This window comes from Cebidichthys violaceus, unplaced genomic scaffold (genome assembly GCF_023349555.1).
Source record: "Cebidichthys violaceus isolate CVI_PGR_0920_01 unplaced genomic scaffold, fCebVio1.0.p SCAF_9, whole genome shotgun sequence".
Lineage (NCBI taxonomy): Eukaryota > Metazoa > Chordata > Actinopteri > Perciformes > Stichaeidae > Cebidichthys > Cebidichthys violaceus.
In genome coordinates, this window is record NW_027176975.1 from 15407456 (window position 1) to 15422848 (window position 15393).

Genomic DNA, 15393 nt, shown 5'->3' on the forward strand with positions numbered 1-15393 from the left:
ATTACAATAAAAGGGGCGCTTAAGTTAAATGTTGCTGTAAATGATCTGAAATCTGTCCCATAACCAGATCTGAAACATTATTATACAAAACCAGAATACGTAGCTGATTGGTCAGGAGAGTAGAGAAGGTGGAGTAACATGACATCTTAACTGAGGTAGTATAAATAGGATCTTGTGCAACATTTTCCTGCGGGCAAAGGGATGACTAAGACTACAGACAACAACTTGCTGCTTATTGGAGTTTGTAAGTAAGATTTAAAACGTATTTGAGATTTATTTTTTATGTATTACAGCAATGATTTTGCAACTTTTATCAATATACCCTCTATTGCACTACTACTACTTTTCTATTTTCTAGAACTCCAATCACTCAACACCAGACTACCAGTATGGAGATGTCCAGTACAACGTAAGCAAACTAAGTGTGTAGTGATTGTGCTGTGGGGCGCATTATCTTGCATCACTTCTTCAATTGTTACAAAAAAAATAGGATGAATTGTAGTTATTATCACATTTTTGGTATCACCTTCATCTTGTGATGCGTTCTTGAATGCACCTCATTAATACACAGCACAATTACAGTAATTACAAAAGTTTAATCACACTTCCAGGGCAGCAGTCTTTATTGAAATCCCTGTTTTTCTGTTGAAAGTCTCCTGCCCATGGTCGGCCTCGGGTCAATGGCCCAGTCAGCAGGACTTGCGGAGATTGCTGTCAGGATGTGCTTGAACCAAAGTAAACAACTGTGTCCTCATGTTTGGGTTCCCATCCTGAAGCCCCAGCGCCCTTGCATCCGTCCTCCAATTTCAGATCAGCTATCCAATGACATCTTAAGCCAGGCCTATCTGACCCACCCTTTCCCATCTCTCTTTGATCACTTGTATGATGATGATGATGATGATGATGATGATGTTTTGCTCCCAATCAAGAACAAACACGTGATTTTCGCTGACTCGCGGGGATTATCTCTAACAGCCGTGCGAGTGTTTTCTGATGAAGAGGAGCAGTCTGACCTCGACCTATTGCCATCGCTGCAGGGTTTGGGGAGCATGACGGAGGACGGCTACAGCTGCACCGTCAGCACCTGCTGCCCAGGAACGCGGCTCAAACTGGGCTTCCCGCAGCCTTCTGCAGATTTCCAGGCCTTTCGTGCCAAACTGGCAGAGAGCATGGTTATCCTGGAGAACTGCAGTGTTACTGAACAGGCCCTTCAAGGTACCGTGCGAGTCAGGAACATCAGTTTCCAGAAGGAAGTGCAAATACGCATCACTTTTGACTCGTGGCTGAGCTACAGAGATGTGCCCTGTACGTACCTGCAGAAACGCTTCGGAGGGCCTCAGACAGACATCTTTGAATTTGACATCGCCATTCCTAAAGTGCTGGATGCCAAAAGGAAGATAGAATTCTGTTTAAGTTATTTACCGGGAGGCCATAGCGAGCCTTTTTGGGACAATAATAACAGACAGAATTACAGCATTGCTGTGTGCGTGAGCTCACATCTCTGTTACGGGAAGAATCTAAGTGAAAGGTCATAATTTACTCAAGCTAAAATTATTCAGACAATACACATGGGTCTTGGGTAAAGATGAGGTGGATATTTTTTTTTATTACATTTAAATTTATTTTCATAAATGTTCATGACATCTTAGTATGTGCTTTGTATATAAAAAATCTTTGAAACAGATTGTTGCATTCAGTTTTCTTTTCTAGTTTTCTCTCACATTCAGTTTAAAATAGGTGAGCCTTTGTTTTTTCAGCGCACTCTCTCTTGTCATGTCCTACATTCTGGCCACTCCACATTGCATGCATTACTGTTGTGCACCAGAGATGGGATCCCTTTCACTTTAGGCATTTCACGGATTTCCATATAGGTCAGAGATTATTGGGCAGCGACAAACAGACACTGAAGCTAATCTTAGCTCAGCCCTGTTTACAGAGCAGAGGCTTGCTGTCAGATTCTGATCGTAGGGAACTTTGTGATACAACCTTCCTCCTGTAACGCCCTGCTTTCATCTTCACATTGCAACATATATTTCTGCAGAAGTCTGTCCTGCAACATTTAGACACTGAGCTACAATTTCCAAATCATAACTTTACAGTGAGCTTCATAAGAAGCATTTGGCAGGAGTGCTGAGTTAAAGCTCCAATGTAGCATTAATATTGGACATTTGGCAATAATCCTTTTTTTTAAAGGATAAAGAACATCTGGCAGTGATTTCTTTTTTTTTTTGAGAAATCATCACAAGAAGTAAATGTAGCTAAATATTTTTTATGACCTGTTGTGTTTTAAAAGGGGCATGTTTCTAGCGTTTGCATGTTCAGGTTGTATCAAACACAAATTTCTTTAAGAGAAACCACATCAAACTAGTGGAACAGTATAACAAAAAGATAATATCAAACACATCTTAAGGGGAAAAAATGTAAATTTGAAAAAAGGAAAAGATATTCATGAAATGACACCAGAGAGCACAGATTTCTCTCAACAAATAAGGAGCAGATATTTTCCAGCCATCTAAAGCCTATCATGTCTTCAATTATAATTTGTTCAGCAGTCATGGATAGACGTTTACTGTTTCCAGCTGTGCTCATGATGAAGTTCTGCGATACACATTGTAAAAGTCTTCGATTTAATACTCACTATTCTAGTCCAGGCAGGAGGGAAGAGGGGTAGCAGCATGCACGCACCCCGAGAGGTGGGCTGTTTCCAATTTGTTCTGACCGACACATGATGGTCTCAAATGTTTTGTTTTGTGCAACACCCTCTTTCAATATTGCAGGCCCACACACTCCCAGGTCTGTCCTACATCTCATTCAGCGTCCCACACTGATGTTGCACACTTTGCAGCTCGGGTCTTTCTTGGCGTTGGCTGTTGTCAGACTCATGAGCTGGTGGTGCCCACTGATCTGCTCCACGCTGCCCTGATCCAACGGAACCGGCTCTGTGAAAAGCACCTCAAGGATGACATCACTGGCATGGCAGTACAGAGGCTCCTCCCCCGGCCTCTGGGGGGCAGTGTATGTCAGGAAGGGGTTGGAGGCCAAGTCCAGCATAGGGAGGCGAGTGCGACAGAAAGTATCTCCCTCTGAGCCAACAGGGGCCAGCACTAGCACCACATAGTGGTAGGCTGTGTACATACAGTAGAAGTCTGCAAAGTACAGGGAGATGTTGGGGTTCAGCAGGTGTCCAGCTGGGATCTGGAAACGCAAGGGGCCATAAGGGGAGTCTCTGGGAGGGAGGCCTGTATCAAACTCTGTGTTGCAGCTGAAGAAGACTCCCTGCAGTTTGCCATTGATAGGAGAACCATGACTCCCACTGATGTCTTTTAGGGCTGGACGCATCAGGCCTCCACATTCCCTACTAATCCAAGATATGGAGACAGAAAAAGGAGCATTATTATTATTTATTATCAAAAAATTGCTTGCGGTAGCTTCCTACTTACCGTACGAACTTGAGAATGTTTTAATTGCAGCTGGAATTGCTTTAGATATACAATTAACCCTCCTGTTATGTTCAGGGTCAAATTGACCCGTTTCAAAGTTTGAAAATCTAGAAAAAATAGTTTAAAGTACTTTTTCTGTATGAAACTTCTTCTGCTTGCCTTATTTAGTGTAATCAACGTTTAAAAAAATAAATAAAAAAATGCATGCATTTGCAACCACCCCCTGCAGGTTTCTATAACAGAGATGATGTTCGGGTCAATTTGACCCGGCAGTGAAAATGGAGGCTGTAAGGGGTCAGAAGTGTCAAGTTTAGACCATTTCTTTCTTTGAAAACGTGAGACAAAGTATTTCTTACTCCCTCCCACCATGTTTCACCCCATTTCTCTCTCACACACACACACACACACACACACACACACACACACACACACACACACACTCTTTCTCACTACCCTACCTGTGCGAGAAATACAGATACTATTTTGACGGGAACCTTTTATAAACTCCACCCACACTTAGCAGGGAAGGGTTGCTTGAGAGTCCTACCAACATTTCACTCTGCAGATGCATACAACACAGCAGAATACTGTAGGACAACATGAGCAACAGAAACAAAAGGATGAGGCTGTGGAGGCTCTAGAGCACATCCTTGATCACGACAGTGAAATAGAGGAGGATGTGTCTGAAGATGAAGACCACCTTGAGGTCAATTCAGAATATAATGGTACTGATTATGAACCATCAGATGAGGAAACGAGGAAATGAGGAAACACAATCACACACACACACACACACACACACACACACACACACACACACACACACCTCGTTCATTGGGCTCATCTCTTGTTAATTTTTGTAAATTTCTTTTTCTTAACACTATAAATGAACATAAATGAAGTTTACTTTCAATACAAATAGTTTTGTATTCATTTGGCTTGATTTTGAGTGAGCGGGTCAATATGACCCTGAACAGCAGAGGTGACTCATCTCTATTTATCTACATCACCCCATGAAAAAAAGAAAGTTTCAAAATGTACACAAAATTTAGAAATAAATACATGTTATGGTAGACTAATGCAATTTATATCTAGGTTTTTCCAAAGTACCTAAAAAATTGTAAAACATGTATTTTTCATGAAAACGAGTGGGTTATCCTAATTGAACTATGATCTATGGAGGGGTGAATAACTCCATTCCACTAAATACTGATTGAATTGTTAGTAAGGGAGTTGGTGATGAGGTACAAACTATATTTATTAGGATTTTTTGGTTTCTGACCACTTTTGGAAGATTAAACATGCACCGGGTCAATTTGACCCGCGAACATCATGGCTGTACCTAAAAAACGAACATAACAAGAGGGTTAAGAGATACGAATGCAGCACTGACCTGACATTATCGAAGTAGTCTGGATGCTGGTTGCGATAAAACACAGAGAACTTTAGCAGCCTCCCTGCAGAGCCCTTGGCCTTGTCAAGAAGCTGCTGTAGGTGTTCCATGGCATAGTCTGCAAAATTGTGTAAAATGTTAATGAGTACCCTGTGCTGACACAGAATATTTGTGTTTTTTATTACTTCGGTTAACACTCTCATCCTCTATACAATACATTATTAGTGTTACAGGCATGTTATCTCATACCCCCGGTGCAGAACTCCACCACTTGGCTCCACTCTGAAACCAGGTAGTCACCGTCTGGCTGTCGGACTGCAGTTTGGACAGCAACACAGTACAATGTCCGTGGGCTGAGGAACCAGTGTCCCCTCACTGCCATGGGGAGAGGTACAGCCTTGGCCACCAGCTTGGTTGGCACATCCTGGAGGACAAGGAAGGAAGGAGTTGACATCAGAGATGGGATGCAAGGCTAACAAGCCTCTGTGTTTATAATTTACATTTCAAAACAAATGTAAATGCTATTGTTTAGCCAACCATTTCCCTCCATAAAGTTTGCCTCATTAGCATCATATTCCACTTCAAGCCCAAGCTGCTGTAACTAGGATACATCTAATCAAATCAGCAGCTTTGTTTTGGCCAAGGAGAAGCACAGCTAATTACTAAAGGCTCAGAGGCCCATATATCCATGACAACATCTCTGATGCAAGTTTGTTTGTGCCACTTTGTGTATCAGAGAGAGAGCATTACTTGCATTCAGGAACAGCTCTCTCAGAACTACCCCTGCCTTGACTTCACAAAAGCACTGAGCTTAATAATAGGCCATGATTACAGTCAGTATTTTACATCTGAAATGAACGGAGATCATAAATGTTAGACTTTAGCTACTGAAGCTATATTTAGATACCAAATTGATCAATCCAGTGCTATAGCATTATTCATTTGTGGGCCTTTAACCTGTGTAAAAAAAGATAAAATCTTTCCTTTAGCGATATTTAAACAAGACTAAGAGGCTAAAGCCATGTTACCGTTTCTATGAGGCTGTACTTAATAAATGCTAATGCTAGCATGCAAAATTACATACAATGAAAATACTAACATGCTGATGTTAAGCAGGTATAATGTTTAATATGTTCACCACCTTAGTTTAGCAGTTTTACAGTTGAAGCTAATGGGATTTCCATGATTTATGCTGATATTTGGTCATAATTGAATTGACCTGATGGTACTAGATGAAAAGTGAGAGGATCACAAACGTCATTATTCTTCATCTACTGGGGAACATGAATGTCCGTTAAAAATGTCTTGGCAATCCATTAAAAACATTTAAATCTGCATCACATAATTTGCCATCCCCTGAGCGATATAGCTTCCATTGATAAAAATGTTATAATGTAAAAATATATTTAAAATAAAGTAAACCATTACGCTACATTGCTGCCTGATATTTGTGGTGTATGCAATGTGCTGGATTTGTTAAATAAAAAATGTTTTGTGCTGCAGATGAATTTGTCAGTTTTTGTCCATTTTAAGAGGGAGCAAGTGAGTCACTGGCCTGAAGCTGTTGACTGCACTCGTTTTTCTTTTTCGCCTGTATTAGAAGTGACTGAAAGGGCGCAACCACTGTTTTCTGTGTTCAGACTAGAGCAGAATATCATTAGGCAGTTAGACCCATCTGTTAACCCAGCTAGACCTCACTAAAATGCAAGTTTTCCTGTCTCATGTATGCTGTCTGCTATCATTTTAAAAGAGCAAACAGTAAAATATGGAGTTCTTCACCAACCCTATGTTGAAGGTTGATTGTTGTGAATCTGGAATGTGAACACAGACGGGATAGACAGATACATCCAGGGAAAGGGTAGAGGGAGGTACATGTGGTGGAGCAGCAGTTTCAGATTTTCAGACCCTGTGTTTGAAGCGGTTGTGGTCCCTGCTGTCTTTGCGGCTCAGGTCAATGAAGAAGTGTGTTGCTCTGGCACTGTCCTCGGGGGTCATGTCCCACATGATGCGGAAGGAGTCACAGGTCACCTCACAAATCTGGATGTTGCAGGGGGTGGCGAGAGGTGCTTCCATTTCTGTCATCTGCAATTAAACCGAGAGATAAAGGGGGATAGTTAGACCAGAGTGCAATCACGGTAATAGAGTGCTTGTGAAGGAGGCCACATATACTAAGATTGATTATAGTATTTAGAGATGCAAAGTGGACACTGTACAACAGTGCAGAAACACCACGTCGGAATTTACCCCCAGCCAGAATCCAATTAACCTTTATATTTTGTATTACCATCCTGCTCCCCCCCACCCTTTCCTCACCCTCAACTGACATTTCCAGTCATTACACAACTCGATACATGCATTTCATAATCCACCTCCCAGCAACCACACGTCTGCAGCCTCCCTCAATCTTCTCCTGTGAGTCCTAAGGAAGAGGGTCACAAACAAAAACGCTCCTGCACCTGTCAGCAACAATTTAAATCGAAGGAAACTTTTTAAACACTTTTGCCTCCTGGCTGAAGTGCACGTCTCTTCAAAACAGCTGAGCTGAGTGAACTCCTTGCAGCTCGAGGGGAATCTTGCAGCAGCTTTTACACTGTTTTGGCAGAAACAGGGAGAGGTTTAAGTAGCTATCAGTCGCAGGTGATGTATGATCATATTTCCTTTAGTTGCCCATCAGTGATTCAATCCAGACTGCTGCACATAGCCTTGAGTGTCGGACCGGGTGCAATCTATTGTTGAGCCTGTATCTGTGTTTGATTAACTGTCACCATCCCTGTCACAAACTGATAGTAAGTCTCTGCAGCATGTGCACAATGGTCATCTCCTGTCTGTCTAGTTTGCTCGTAATTTTCATCCATCTTAAATGTGTCATTGCAATCATCTCCTCCTGTATTGATTACTGAGCTAGTAAAAAGCATTTTCTCCTTATCTCTCCAGCATCTCCACACCACGCTTTATTAAAGTCGCACTCACACTGAGAATATGATAATCACAGATGTGCCTAAAAATAACTCCAGCAATAGTACAAAGAAAATCACAGCACGCTGATTTTGTTGCCTTGTATGATCCTACAGATGCCTGGTGCAGTGTCATTGTCTGACTGTGGGGTCTCTTAAGGTGTTCTCCAGTCAGTGTGATGGACAGGCTGCAGCAGCTCATTAAAGCCTGTGAACTGTGAAATGTGTGCGGTAGCTCGTTCACACGGGGGCCAGGGAAGAGGGCTGTTGCATCACGCACGTGTGTTTCCATGCGTCCATTTTCCAGCTGCCGTTCTTGTTTCTAAAACACGGTGTCTGTTTCAGAGATAGAAACTGGGGCAAGAGGAGATTCTCACAGGACAAATCATCAAAGCACCCCCATGTCTCTGTGTGTGTTCCACTTTTGGATCGAATACATGTGAACACAGTTCAGACGCAGGTCTCCATACCAGATACACTATCCCGTTGCCCTGATTTATACATCAGCCTGTAAAAAGAAATGTGAGCCAATTATCTCTTCTGCAAAACCGTCTTTGATAGCCGGTTGCTCCAAGTCAATCAACTGGGTCTAACTAATAATTATAACAGGGACTCACATCTTACATCATAATTTATCTGGAAGTGTGTATTTGGGCTGTTAGAGCTCAGTTACATTTCTTTCACTTGCAGGAATCTAGCTGTTATCTCTGTGAGGCAGTATCATGAAAGCAGCTGCTGCATTCATGCATATGGAGCAGGGCACAGAAAGCAACTCTGTGCTTCAAAGTCACATTTTCCTCCGAGGAGAACACTTTACACATTTAGATGGTTGCACGAGGGAGGATAAAAGGCAGAATTTGTTCATACATGTTTTAAACTAAAGAGGTTGAAATGGCCATAGCACAGAATGAAACACTGGGCAATATTCAAAGTTCAATAAACACGCTGTTAACAGAGATATTGTGTGACTATAACAAACCCCCTTGCACAATTAAACCAACCATTAACATTTAGAAAAATGAGCATTTACATGAAGCAGTCAATGCTGCTGTGTGAAATATCCTCGCAGTCTCATGTGAAATGGCATTGGTGGGATGTAATAAATGTCCAAAGTTGTCAGTAAATGTCATCACACATGCGTGTTTATATCAACGTGCAAATAAAACTCATGTACTAACACCCAACTACTGTATTCATCTGACTTTGTGTCTCCTACTTGAGAAATGCACAAATGAAGCGCCCCATAAGATTGTCTGATCTCCACAGTACAATATAATAGATCTATTTTCTGAACACTACAATCACCTATAAGTAAGCTGATACTTACTTGATTGAGGGTCAAATTGTTAGATGGTGATGGGAGAAAATTACAGCCGGGCAAAAATCTACTATCTTCTTTTTCCGCTTTTCTACTTGCCTCCCCTGCTGCAGTCGATGATAGATCCCACCAGGAAAACTGATTAGGAGGTGAAACGAACACACAGCCTCCTCTCTCAGTCTGTTTCTCTCTCTCAGTCTCTGTGTCACACAAACACTCTAACCTCCCCCCTCCACTTCACTCCCCCACTCCCCCTCCCAGTCTCATTTTTGCCCTGGGCTCTTAAGGACGATGTTTACTTGACTCCTATGTAGCCACACAGGATGAATTAAATCCCAAACGAGGCAAGAAATGAGAATTTTTGCCAACAGGAGTGTGACCACATGTGAGACACTCACTCAACCTCGTCAGCATCGTTTTCTTGCCAGCCAGTCATACACAACACATTAGTTGCCAGTAAGCCATACCCTGAAGCATTAAATCCACACACACTAATGTAGAGTAACCACTTGCATAAATGTCAGCTCTCAGATATGGCGACATTATCGACATGAGGGCTGTGAGGGAAAAACATGAGCCATTTGTTTACACGCTCCACTGGCTGCTGCGCATGCAAAAGAGATTATACTGAGTGATGGCCTAGGAAATTACATGGAGCTCCATCAAGACCTCAAAAATATAGATGTGCCAACTGTTATGCCATATGGACTAACTCCACAGGCCATCGTCACATAGCCCAACCGGAAGCGAGGGATGCCACTGTGTAAGTCCAAAGTAAGCAGATTTCCCATGATTTTCAGAGGGATATTTTTGGTTAAATCCTGACGGTTCAACCTCATGGGGACAACTTCATTTAGGATTTCAGAAAGGGATTAAAGAGACCCTTCCCAGACTAATGGCTATAATCTGCTGCTAAAACAATTGGTATGGACGTAGAATAAAGACAAATAACAAAAGGATGAACTGATAGTGAGAGTGCAGACCTTTCACAAACACATAATATTTGAGTTTAAAAACTGACAAAGATATATTGCTATAATTTCACAGATCGTGTGCAGTATTGAAAAGCTTCATTTATTTCCAGCCAGCCACAGAAAAGTGATACCCTCAGAGTGTAATTAAACTGCAATCATCCATCATTAGTCATGGCATGACAGTCTGCCTCTGCCCAAATGACCCTCTGAGCTCCAGAGGTGGGAATAGCTGGTTTGTTAAGGGCTGGCTGTGTGTCTGTTCTGAAGAGAATTTGGCTCCACACATTTCCATAAACCATTTGTGATGTCCGTAAACCAGATGATAATGTTTATATTTCAATGATACCTAAACAGTTGTATTTTTCTAAAAGTGTTGTTGATTTATTCATCACAACCCGCCCCCTGCACATCATGACACAAACCCCATGGTCCATGCACTATCAGCAGGACCAGACACCACCTGGTTGGAGAGACCTGGAGCATTAAAAAATAGTCAGAAGCAGCCTGGAGCAGGGATTTGTTTCTCCTTGTTGTTCCTTCGGCCGGAGATCCTGAATCCTGCACCAGATCAACTTGCACTCTACAGATGTACAAGCATAATATTTGCATTTCTTTGCACCAAATCATGCACAAATGTGTATGTAAGTATGCTGTCGTAATGTTTATGGACATTTTCCATCAAGGTATACACTGAAAAAATGTGGTGTACATTTCAAAAAGTCACCTATACAATTAAACAATTTCAAAGGTCATACATTATGCGAATGTAATTGTTATGAAATACAAAAATAGGGAAATATATCTACAGTAAATTTGAATGATGTTGTGATGTGAAACTATATTGTCTTGTATTGTAGTTGTAGATATCGCTTCAGTGTGCTGTTAATGGATGCTTTTATAAGCAAAGGGAATAATTAATGCCTCTGCCTCTGGTCATCATAAGTACATGACTAAAATGTTTCTTGTGTGCTGCCAAAAGCACCAATAGTCACACATAGATTTACTCCCAACCAAATGGTGCTCTTTAACTTTAAAAAATCTGCATGGAAAAAACTGTTGAAACTCTTTGTGTAGATTTGTAGAAAAATGTCTCAGAATTAAGCTTATGAATACAACGTTGCTGTTACTATCAAGTGTTAGAGCTTAGACCACTATAAATAAATACTGAACCTGTAAAAACACAGATAGTGAAAATAATAGGCTACTAGTCTACTCTGCTCATTCCTCACCAAACTGCAGGACTTTTGCATAAAGTTCTTGATACATTTATATGGCACTGTGAATGTTATTAATGTACTGTATATTATTATCTATTGGCACTGTGTTGGCCTTTAATATTTTGCCTGACATTTAATGTAGCAGGTGAGCGCTATTTATTCACATTATATTGGCCTAGTATATTGCCTTAACAGCTAAGGCTTAACTATAGTTGCCTATTTGTATTTGGCTCGTGCCTGAATAATAATTCATCTCAAGGAGTGTATTCAGGGCATTGAATAGTGAGCGGTGAGCATTAGCCTACATTCCTTTCATTACGCTGACTGCGCAAATTATCATCATTTTGTTTAACAACTCAGAATGTATAGGCCTAGTAAAAAAAAATCGAAAGTCTCCAAAGCCGAGATCATTATAATAATTATCTATACGATAGTTGAATTGATTTCAAGATTGATATTCATGCGAGTTTTTCTGCGCAGGTTTGATGCACGTGAACTCACAGGCTGATGACACTGCGGAAGTGTCATGGCGCCGCGCGTCATGCCGAGTCAGAACCAGTTCTAGCGTAAAACAACTTGTAATGACTCTTCTCTCACACGTTCGGACGTAGTATTGAATTGGGACATCCGAGTAAATCATAACGTAAGTATCTGGAGAAGCACATCATGTCAACAGCAAGGCTTGACAACGTTAAAGTTCAATAATACTTGTAGTGTGTCCTTGTATTCGTGTTTTAATTTGGCCACGTGTTACTAGATTTTCGCCGTTGTTGACGTAATATCATTCAATATTACAAGCCGACGTCGTGACATAAAAAAAGTTTAAAGTGACCATTGACTTGAATAGTTAAAAATAGCTGTCAGTTGTTTATGTCACTGGGTTACATGCGTAACTGTGGTAAAAAAGCAGAGGCCCCTTTCTGACAACTACCTGCTGTCTCCATTCAGAATAACACTGGTCAATATAAATGCTGTAAATGTAACAATATAGAATAGAATATAATGAATAATATGATAGGATATTTTGTTTTGGCCAGCACGTGTAGGTTACTGAAGTATAGCACTCTTTAAGTCAACATCATATGTGCTTAACTCTTAAGATAAACTTGATTAATTCAATCCAGTGCATATAAATGACTGTTTCACAGCCATCAGTGACTGTAATGCAACATGAGCTGCTCATAACAAACGGCAATTACAAAGACTAAAATAAATACATCATCCTTGCTGTCCATTATTAGTTGAGGAACTGAATACTTTTCTATGCAAAATAAGTCCGTATATGTCTGTCTGTTCTTCTGTCCACACTATACCAATAATTCAGTTAAGAACATCTGAATTTGATTCAGTCTTTATTCCTTTTTGCCACACGTCTCCAGTCTAGGATGGCTGATTCAGGCTCCGGTGACCCCGGTGGTCCACGTGTGCCGACCCCTGGAGGCAGCGGTAGAGGCGTGCTGATGGGCCGCCGCCCCCCCGCTGCCGTCTCCACTGGCCGGCTCCCCTCAATGCGGTCAAGAGACCTCACCCTGGGAGGAGTGAAGAAGGTAACGTGCTGTATCTCACTGTCGGCAACAATCATTGTTCAGGATTGCTTCTCCTTTCCCCCCCCCATCCTTTTAATACTGTTTTTGTATTTTCTTTTTTAGAAAACCTTTACACCCAACATTATTGGCAGGAAAGTCAAAGAAGAGTGAGTTCTCAACTGATCAAAAGGGAAAAAAACAATAGATGTCTGAGGAAAAAAAACATGGATTCAACTATGTTTTCGACTGTTGGTCAATGCCGTTCTTTGTTATGACAGAACAAAAACAGAAGGCGGGCAGAGGAGAGACAGGAGGGATGCTGGTCGAGGTCGGGGTCGAGGTCCGAGAGATAGAGGCAGGGGCCGAGATCGCCCAGACGTCATCCAGTCCCACTCTATTTTTGAGCAGGGGCCGGCAGAGATGATGATGAAAAAGAAAGGTAGGAGTCCAGCTGGACCACTCCCTGTATACTGCTGTAGTTACACAGTCTATATTACACATGTTTGATTGTATCTTGTCTTGGTTTAATTGCATCCCTCTATAATACACAGGTGGCTATGAAAATGAGAGAGAAGCTCCGAGCGTGGGACCGTTGCCCATCATCAATATTAAAAAGGAGAAGAGAGAGACGGAGGAAGAGACCAAAGAGATACTTGCTAAGCTGGAGCGAGATACTGTAAGTCCCTTGGTTTTCCTCTTTATTAAAGTTACCGTGAGGAACTCTCAACTGGTTATGAAACAGTCTCAGTTTAATACTGATGCTTCTATTTGACTTGTAAACGAGACCATCGGCGAGAAGATTGGCTATCTCTGTACATTTATTCTCCCGGTTGTATTGCTGGGCTGGCTGTAGGGAAGGGAGGCAGACTGTCGCACCCTGCTGCAGTTAAATCAGAGGTTTTCTAAAGGGACTCTGGTTCCCTGAAACACTACCGCTTTTGTCCATAGGGACCGCCAAAATCGGCACAAAAGTTCCTCGTAGTAGCTTTATTTTGCATTTCGCATAAATTTAACTTTTTGTTCTCCATTGCATTCTTTCAGTTTATAGACGACCCCTTCCTGAGGAGTGAGCAGAGGAGCTGCCCTGTCCAGCTTCCTCTTGCTGTATCGGGATGGGGATTCACGGAGGAATTTAACAGCGCTGCCGTTAAAATTGAGAAGGCGGAGGAGGATGCTGAACCCATGGAACATGCAGTCGAAGGAAACGAGATAAAACTAGAAGGTGTGGTATCTACGTAGCAGTTTCCAAGTCAGCAGCTTCCAATACGTATGATAGTTTGTGAAAGCAGGAAATAAATAACAAGCTTGTTGTCAACGCAGCTGCTCACTCAAAATACACTTTATCTTCTCTTCAGTGAAACAGGAGCCAGAGGAAACCGAAATTAAGAAGTCAGAAGGAGCTTTCAGGCCCCCTCCTCTCCCTGAGCCTGAAGTTCTCCCTGAGCTGCTGCATCGATGGAGTCTGAGCAAAGGGGAGGAGCTCTTCTTCATGCAGATGCCCGACACGCTGCCCGGCCAGCCCCCAACTCAGGAGCTCCGGCCGGTGAAAACAGAGGTGAAGTCAGAGGACGGGCAGTCAGTGCTTCTAAAAACAGAATCTCAGGTAAATGTAGTTGTCGTCTACATGTTGAATACACAATGATCTTTTGGGTGATGTGTGTAAGCCGTGTTCTAATTTCAAACAGGAGGAGGAAGCTGAAGACAACAACTGCAATCTGAAAGACCTGCGGGAGGGTCTTGTGGGAAAAATGCTGGTGCGGAAGTCTGGCCGGGTCCAGCTCATACTGGGAAAAGTGATGCTTGATGTGTCTCTAGGAGCATCGTGCTCTTTTCTACAGGTATGATCCCAGTGTTGATGTCTCCGTTTGTCTTCATACTGTATCTTTTTTGATACAGCGCAACTTGTGTTTTCCAGCATATTTATTTTATATCATTTATTAACATTTCTGACATGCTTTTTTTCTTCCCTGTTTTCTCAGGAGTTGGTCTCTATTGGTACGGAGGGAAGAACAGGCAACTTGACTGTATTAGGAAATATCAAACACAAGATGGTTTGCTCCCCAGACTTTGAGGCTCTACTGGAGAGTAATGCTTGATACTTGTCAGAGCAGTGGAGGACTGAGTGTGATGTTGACAAGACGTTCACTTTCACTATGACTATGACTGTTGGAACCTGACATCCAGTACATGATGGATGTTGACTGTGCTTCTGTGTTTTCAGAGTGGCTTTAATATTATATCGAAATACACTATCTATAAATATGAAACATAACTGAGGTTTTACTTTCTTCTATTGGAATAGGCATGTTAATTCAGGATTCAAAGGTTGAATGGTGTGCCAAATTTCAGTTCAGTTTTCATTTTTCTTTATCTGAGATTACTTGACAAGACTGGACATGGATGTAAATGTGCAAATAAAAAAAAGTTTTTGTTATTACAGTATTTTAGTGTCAAATTCTTTAAGGTATTTGTTCACTCAAATTAGAATTATTTTTTTTAAATTTCCCCACAGCGGGACTAAAAGTCTTATCTTATCTTTTCTTATCTTATAATTGAATTATCTCACTTACT

At 41.6% G+C, this 15393-nt stretch overlaps 3 protein-coding genes across 4 annotated transcripts; 2 read left to right on the forward strand and 1 right to left on the reverse strand.

Annotated features, from left to right (window-relative positions):
* Positions 1 to 194: 194 nt before the first annotated feature.
* On the forward strand, positions 195 to 1684 carry ppp1r3c2b (protein phosphatase 1 regulatory subunit 3C2, duplicate b). 2 transcript variants are annotated; one of them, XM_068703742.1, is made up of 3 exons: positions 195 to 244; positions 359 to 409; positions 653 to 1684. In XM_068703742.1, exons 2-3 carry the CDS (start codon positions 390 to 392, stop codon positions 1533 to 1535), a joined length of 903 nt encoding a protein of 300 aa, XP_068559843.1. In that variant the 5' UTR covers positions 195 to 244; positions 359 to 389; the 3' UTR covers positions 1536 to 1684. The 2 variants fall into 2 exon arrangements, with proteins under 2 accessions (XP_068559843.1, XP_068559844.1); XM_068703743.1 differs by lacking the exon at positions 195 to 244 and having other exon boundaries at positions 304 to 409.
* On the reverse strand, positions 1574 to 9310 carry LOC137867244 (phytanoyl-CoA hydroxylase-interacting protein). The gene is made up of 5 exons (XM_068703741.1): positions 9115 to 9310; positions 6739 to 6915; positions 5083 to 5257; positions 4834 to 4951; positions 1574 to 3358 (listed from the first exon to the last, which is right to left on the reverse strand). The coding sequence occupies exons 2-5, from the start codon at positions 6913 to 6915 to the stop codon at positions 2812 to 2814; spliced, it is 1017 nt and encodes a 338-aa protein (XP_068559842.1). The 5' UTR covers positions 9115 to 9310; the 3' UTR covers positions 1574 to 2811.
* A 2508-nt stretch (positions 9311 to 11818) lies between these two features.
* Positions 11819 to 15259, forward strand: polr3d (polymerase (RNA) III (DNA directed) polypeptide D). The gene is made up of 9 exons (XM_068703498.1): positions 11819 to 11939; positions 12676 to 12843; positions 12946 to 12989; positions 13101 to 13261; positions 13374 to 13498; positions 13864 to 14044; positions 14178 to 14425; positions 14508 to 14660; positions 14802 to 15259. The coding sequence occupies exons 2-9, from the start codon at positions 12682 to 12684 to the stop codon at positions 14916 to 14918; spliced, it is 1191 nt and encodes a 396-aa protein (XP_068559599.1). The 5' UTR covers positions 11819 to 11939; positions 12676 to 12681; the 3' UTR covers positions 14919 to 15259.
* The last annotated feature ends 134 nt before the right edge of the window (positions 15260 to 15393 follow it).

Bases quoted from the DNA above. Each gene is read 5' to 3' on its own strand.
- ppp1r3c2b (XM_068703742.1), top strand. From the start codon at position 390: ATGGAGATGTCCAGTACAAC. The intron at 410-652 runs GTAAGCAAACTA...TTCTGTTGAAAG, and splicing joins ATGGAGATGTCCAGTACAAC to TCTCCTGCCCATGGTCGGCC.
- LOC137867244 (XM_068703741.1), bottom strand. From the start codon at position 6,915: ATGACAGAAATGGAAGCACCTCTCGCCACCCCCTGCAACATCCAGATT. The intron at 5,258-6,738 runs GTCTGAAAATCT...CTTGTCCTCCAG, and splicing joins ACAACCGCTTCAAACACAGG to GATGTGCCAACCAAGCTGGT. The intron at 3,359-4,833 runs GTCAGTGCTGCA...ATCTTGGATTAG, and splicing joins GACTACTTCGATAATGTCAG to TAGGGAATGTGGAGGCCTGA.
- polr3d (XM_068703498.1), top strand. From the start codon at position 12,682: ATGGCTGATTCAGGCTCCGGTGACCCCGGTGGTCCACGTGTGCCGACC. The intron at 13,499-13,863 runs GTAAGTCCCTTG...GCATTCTTTCAG, and splicing joins CTAAGCTGGAGCGAGATACT to TTTATAGACGACCCCTTCCT. The intron at 14,426-14,507 runs GTAAATGTAGTT...AATTTCAAACAG, and splicing joins TTCTAAAAACAGAATCTCAG to GAGGAGGAAGCTGAAGACAA.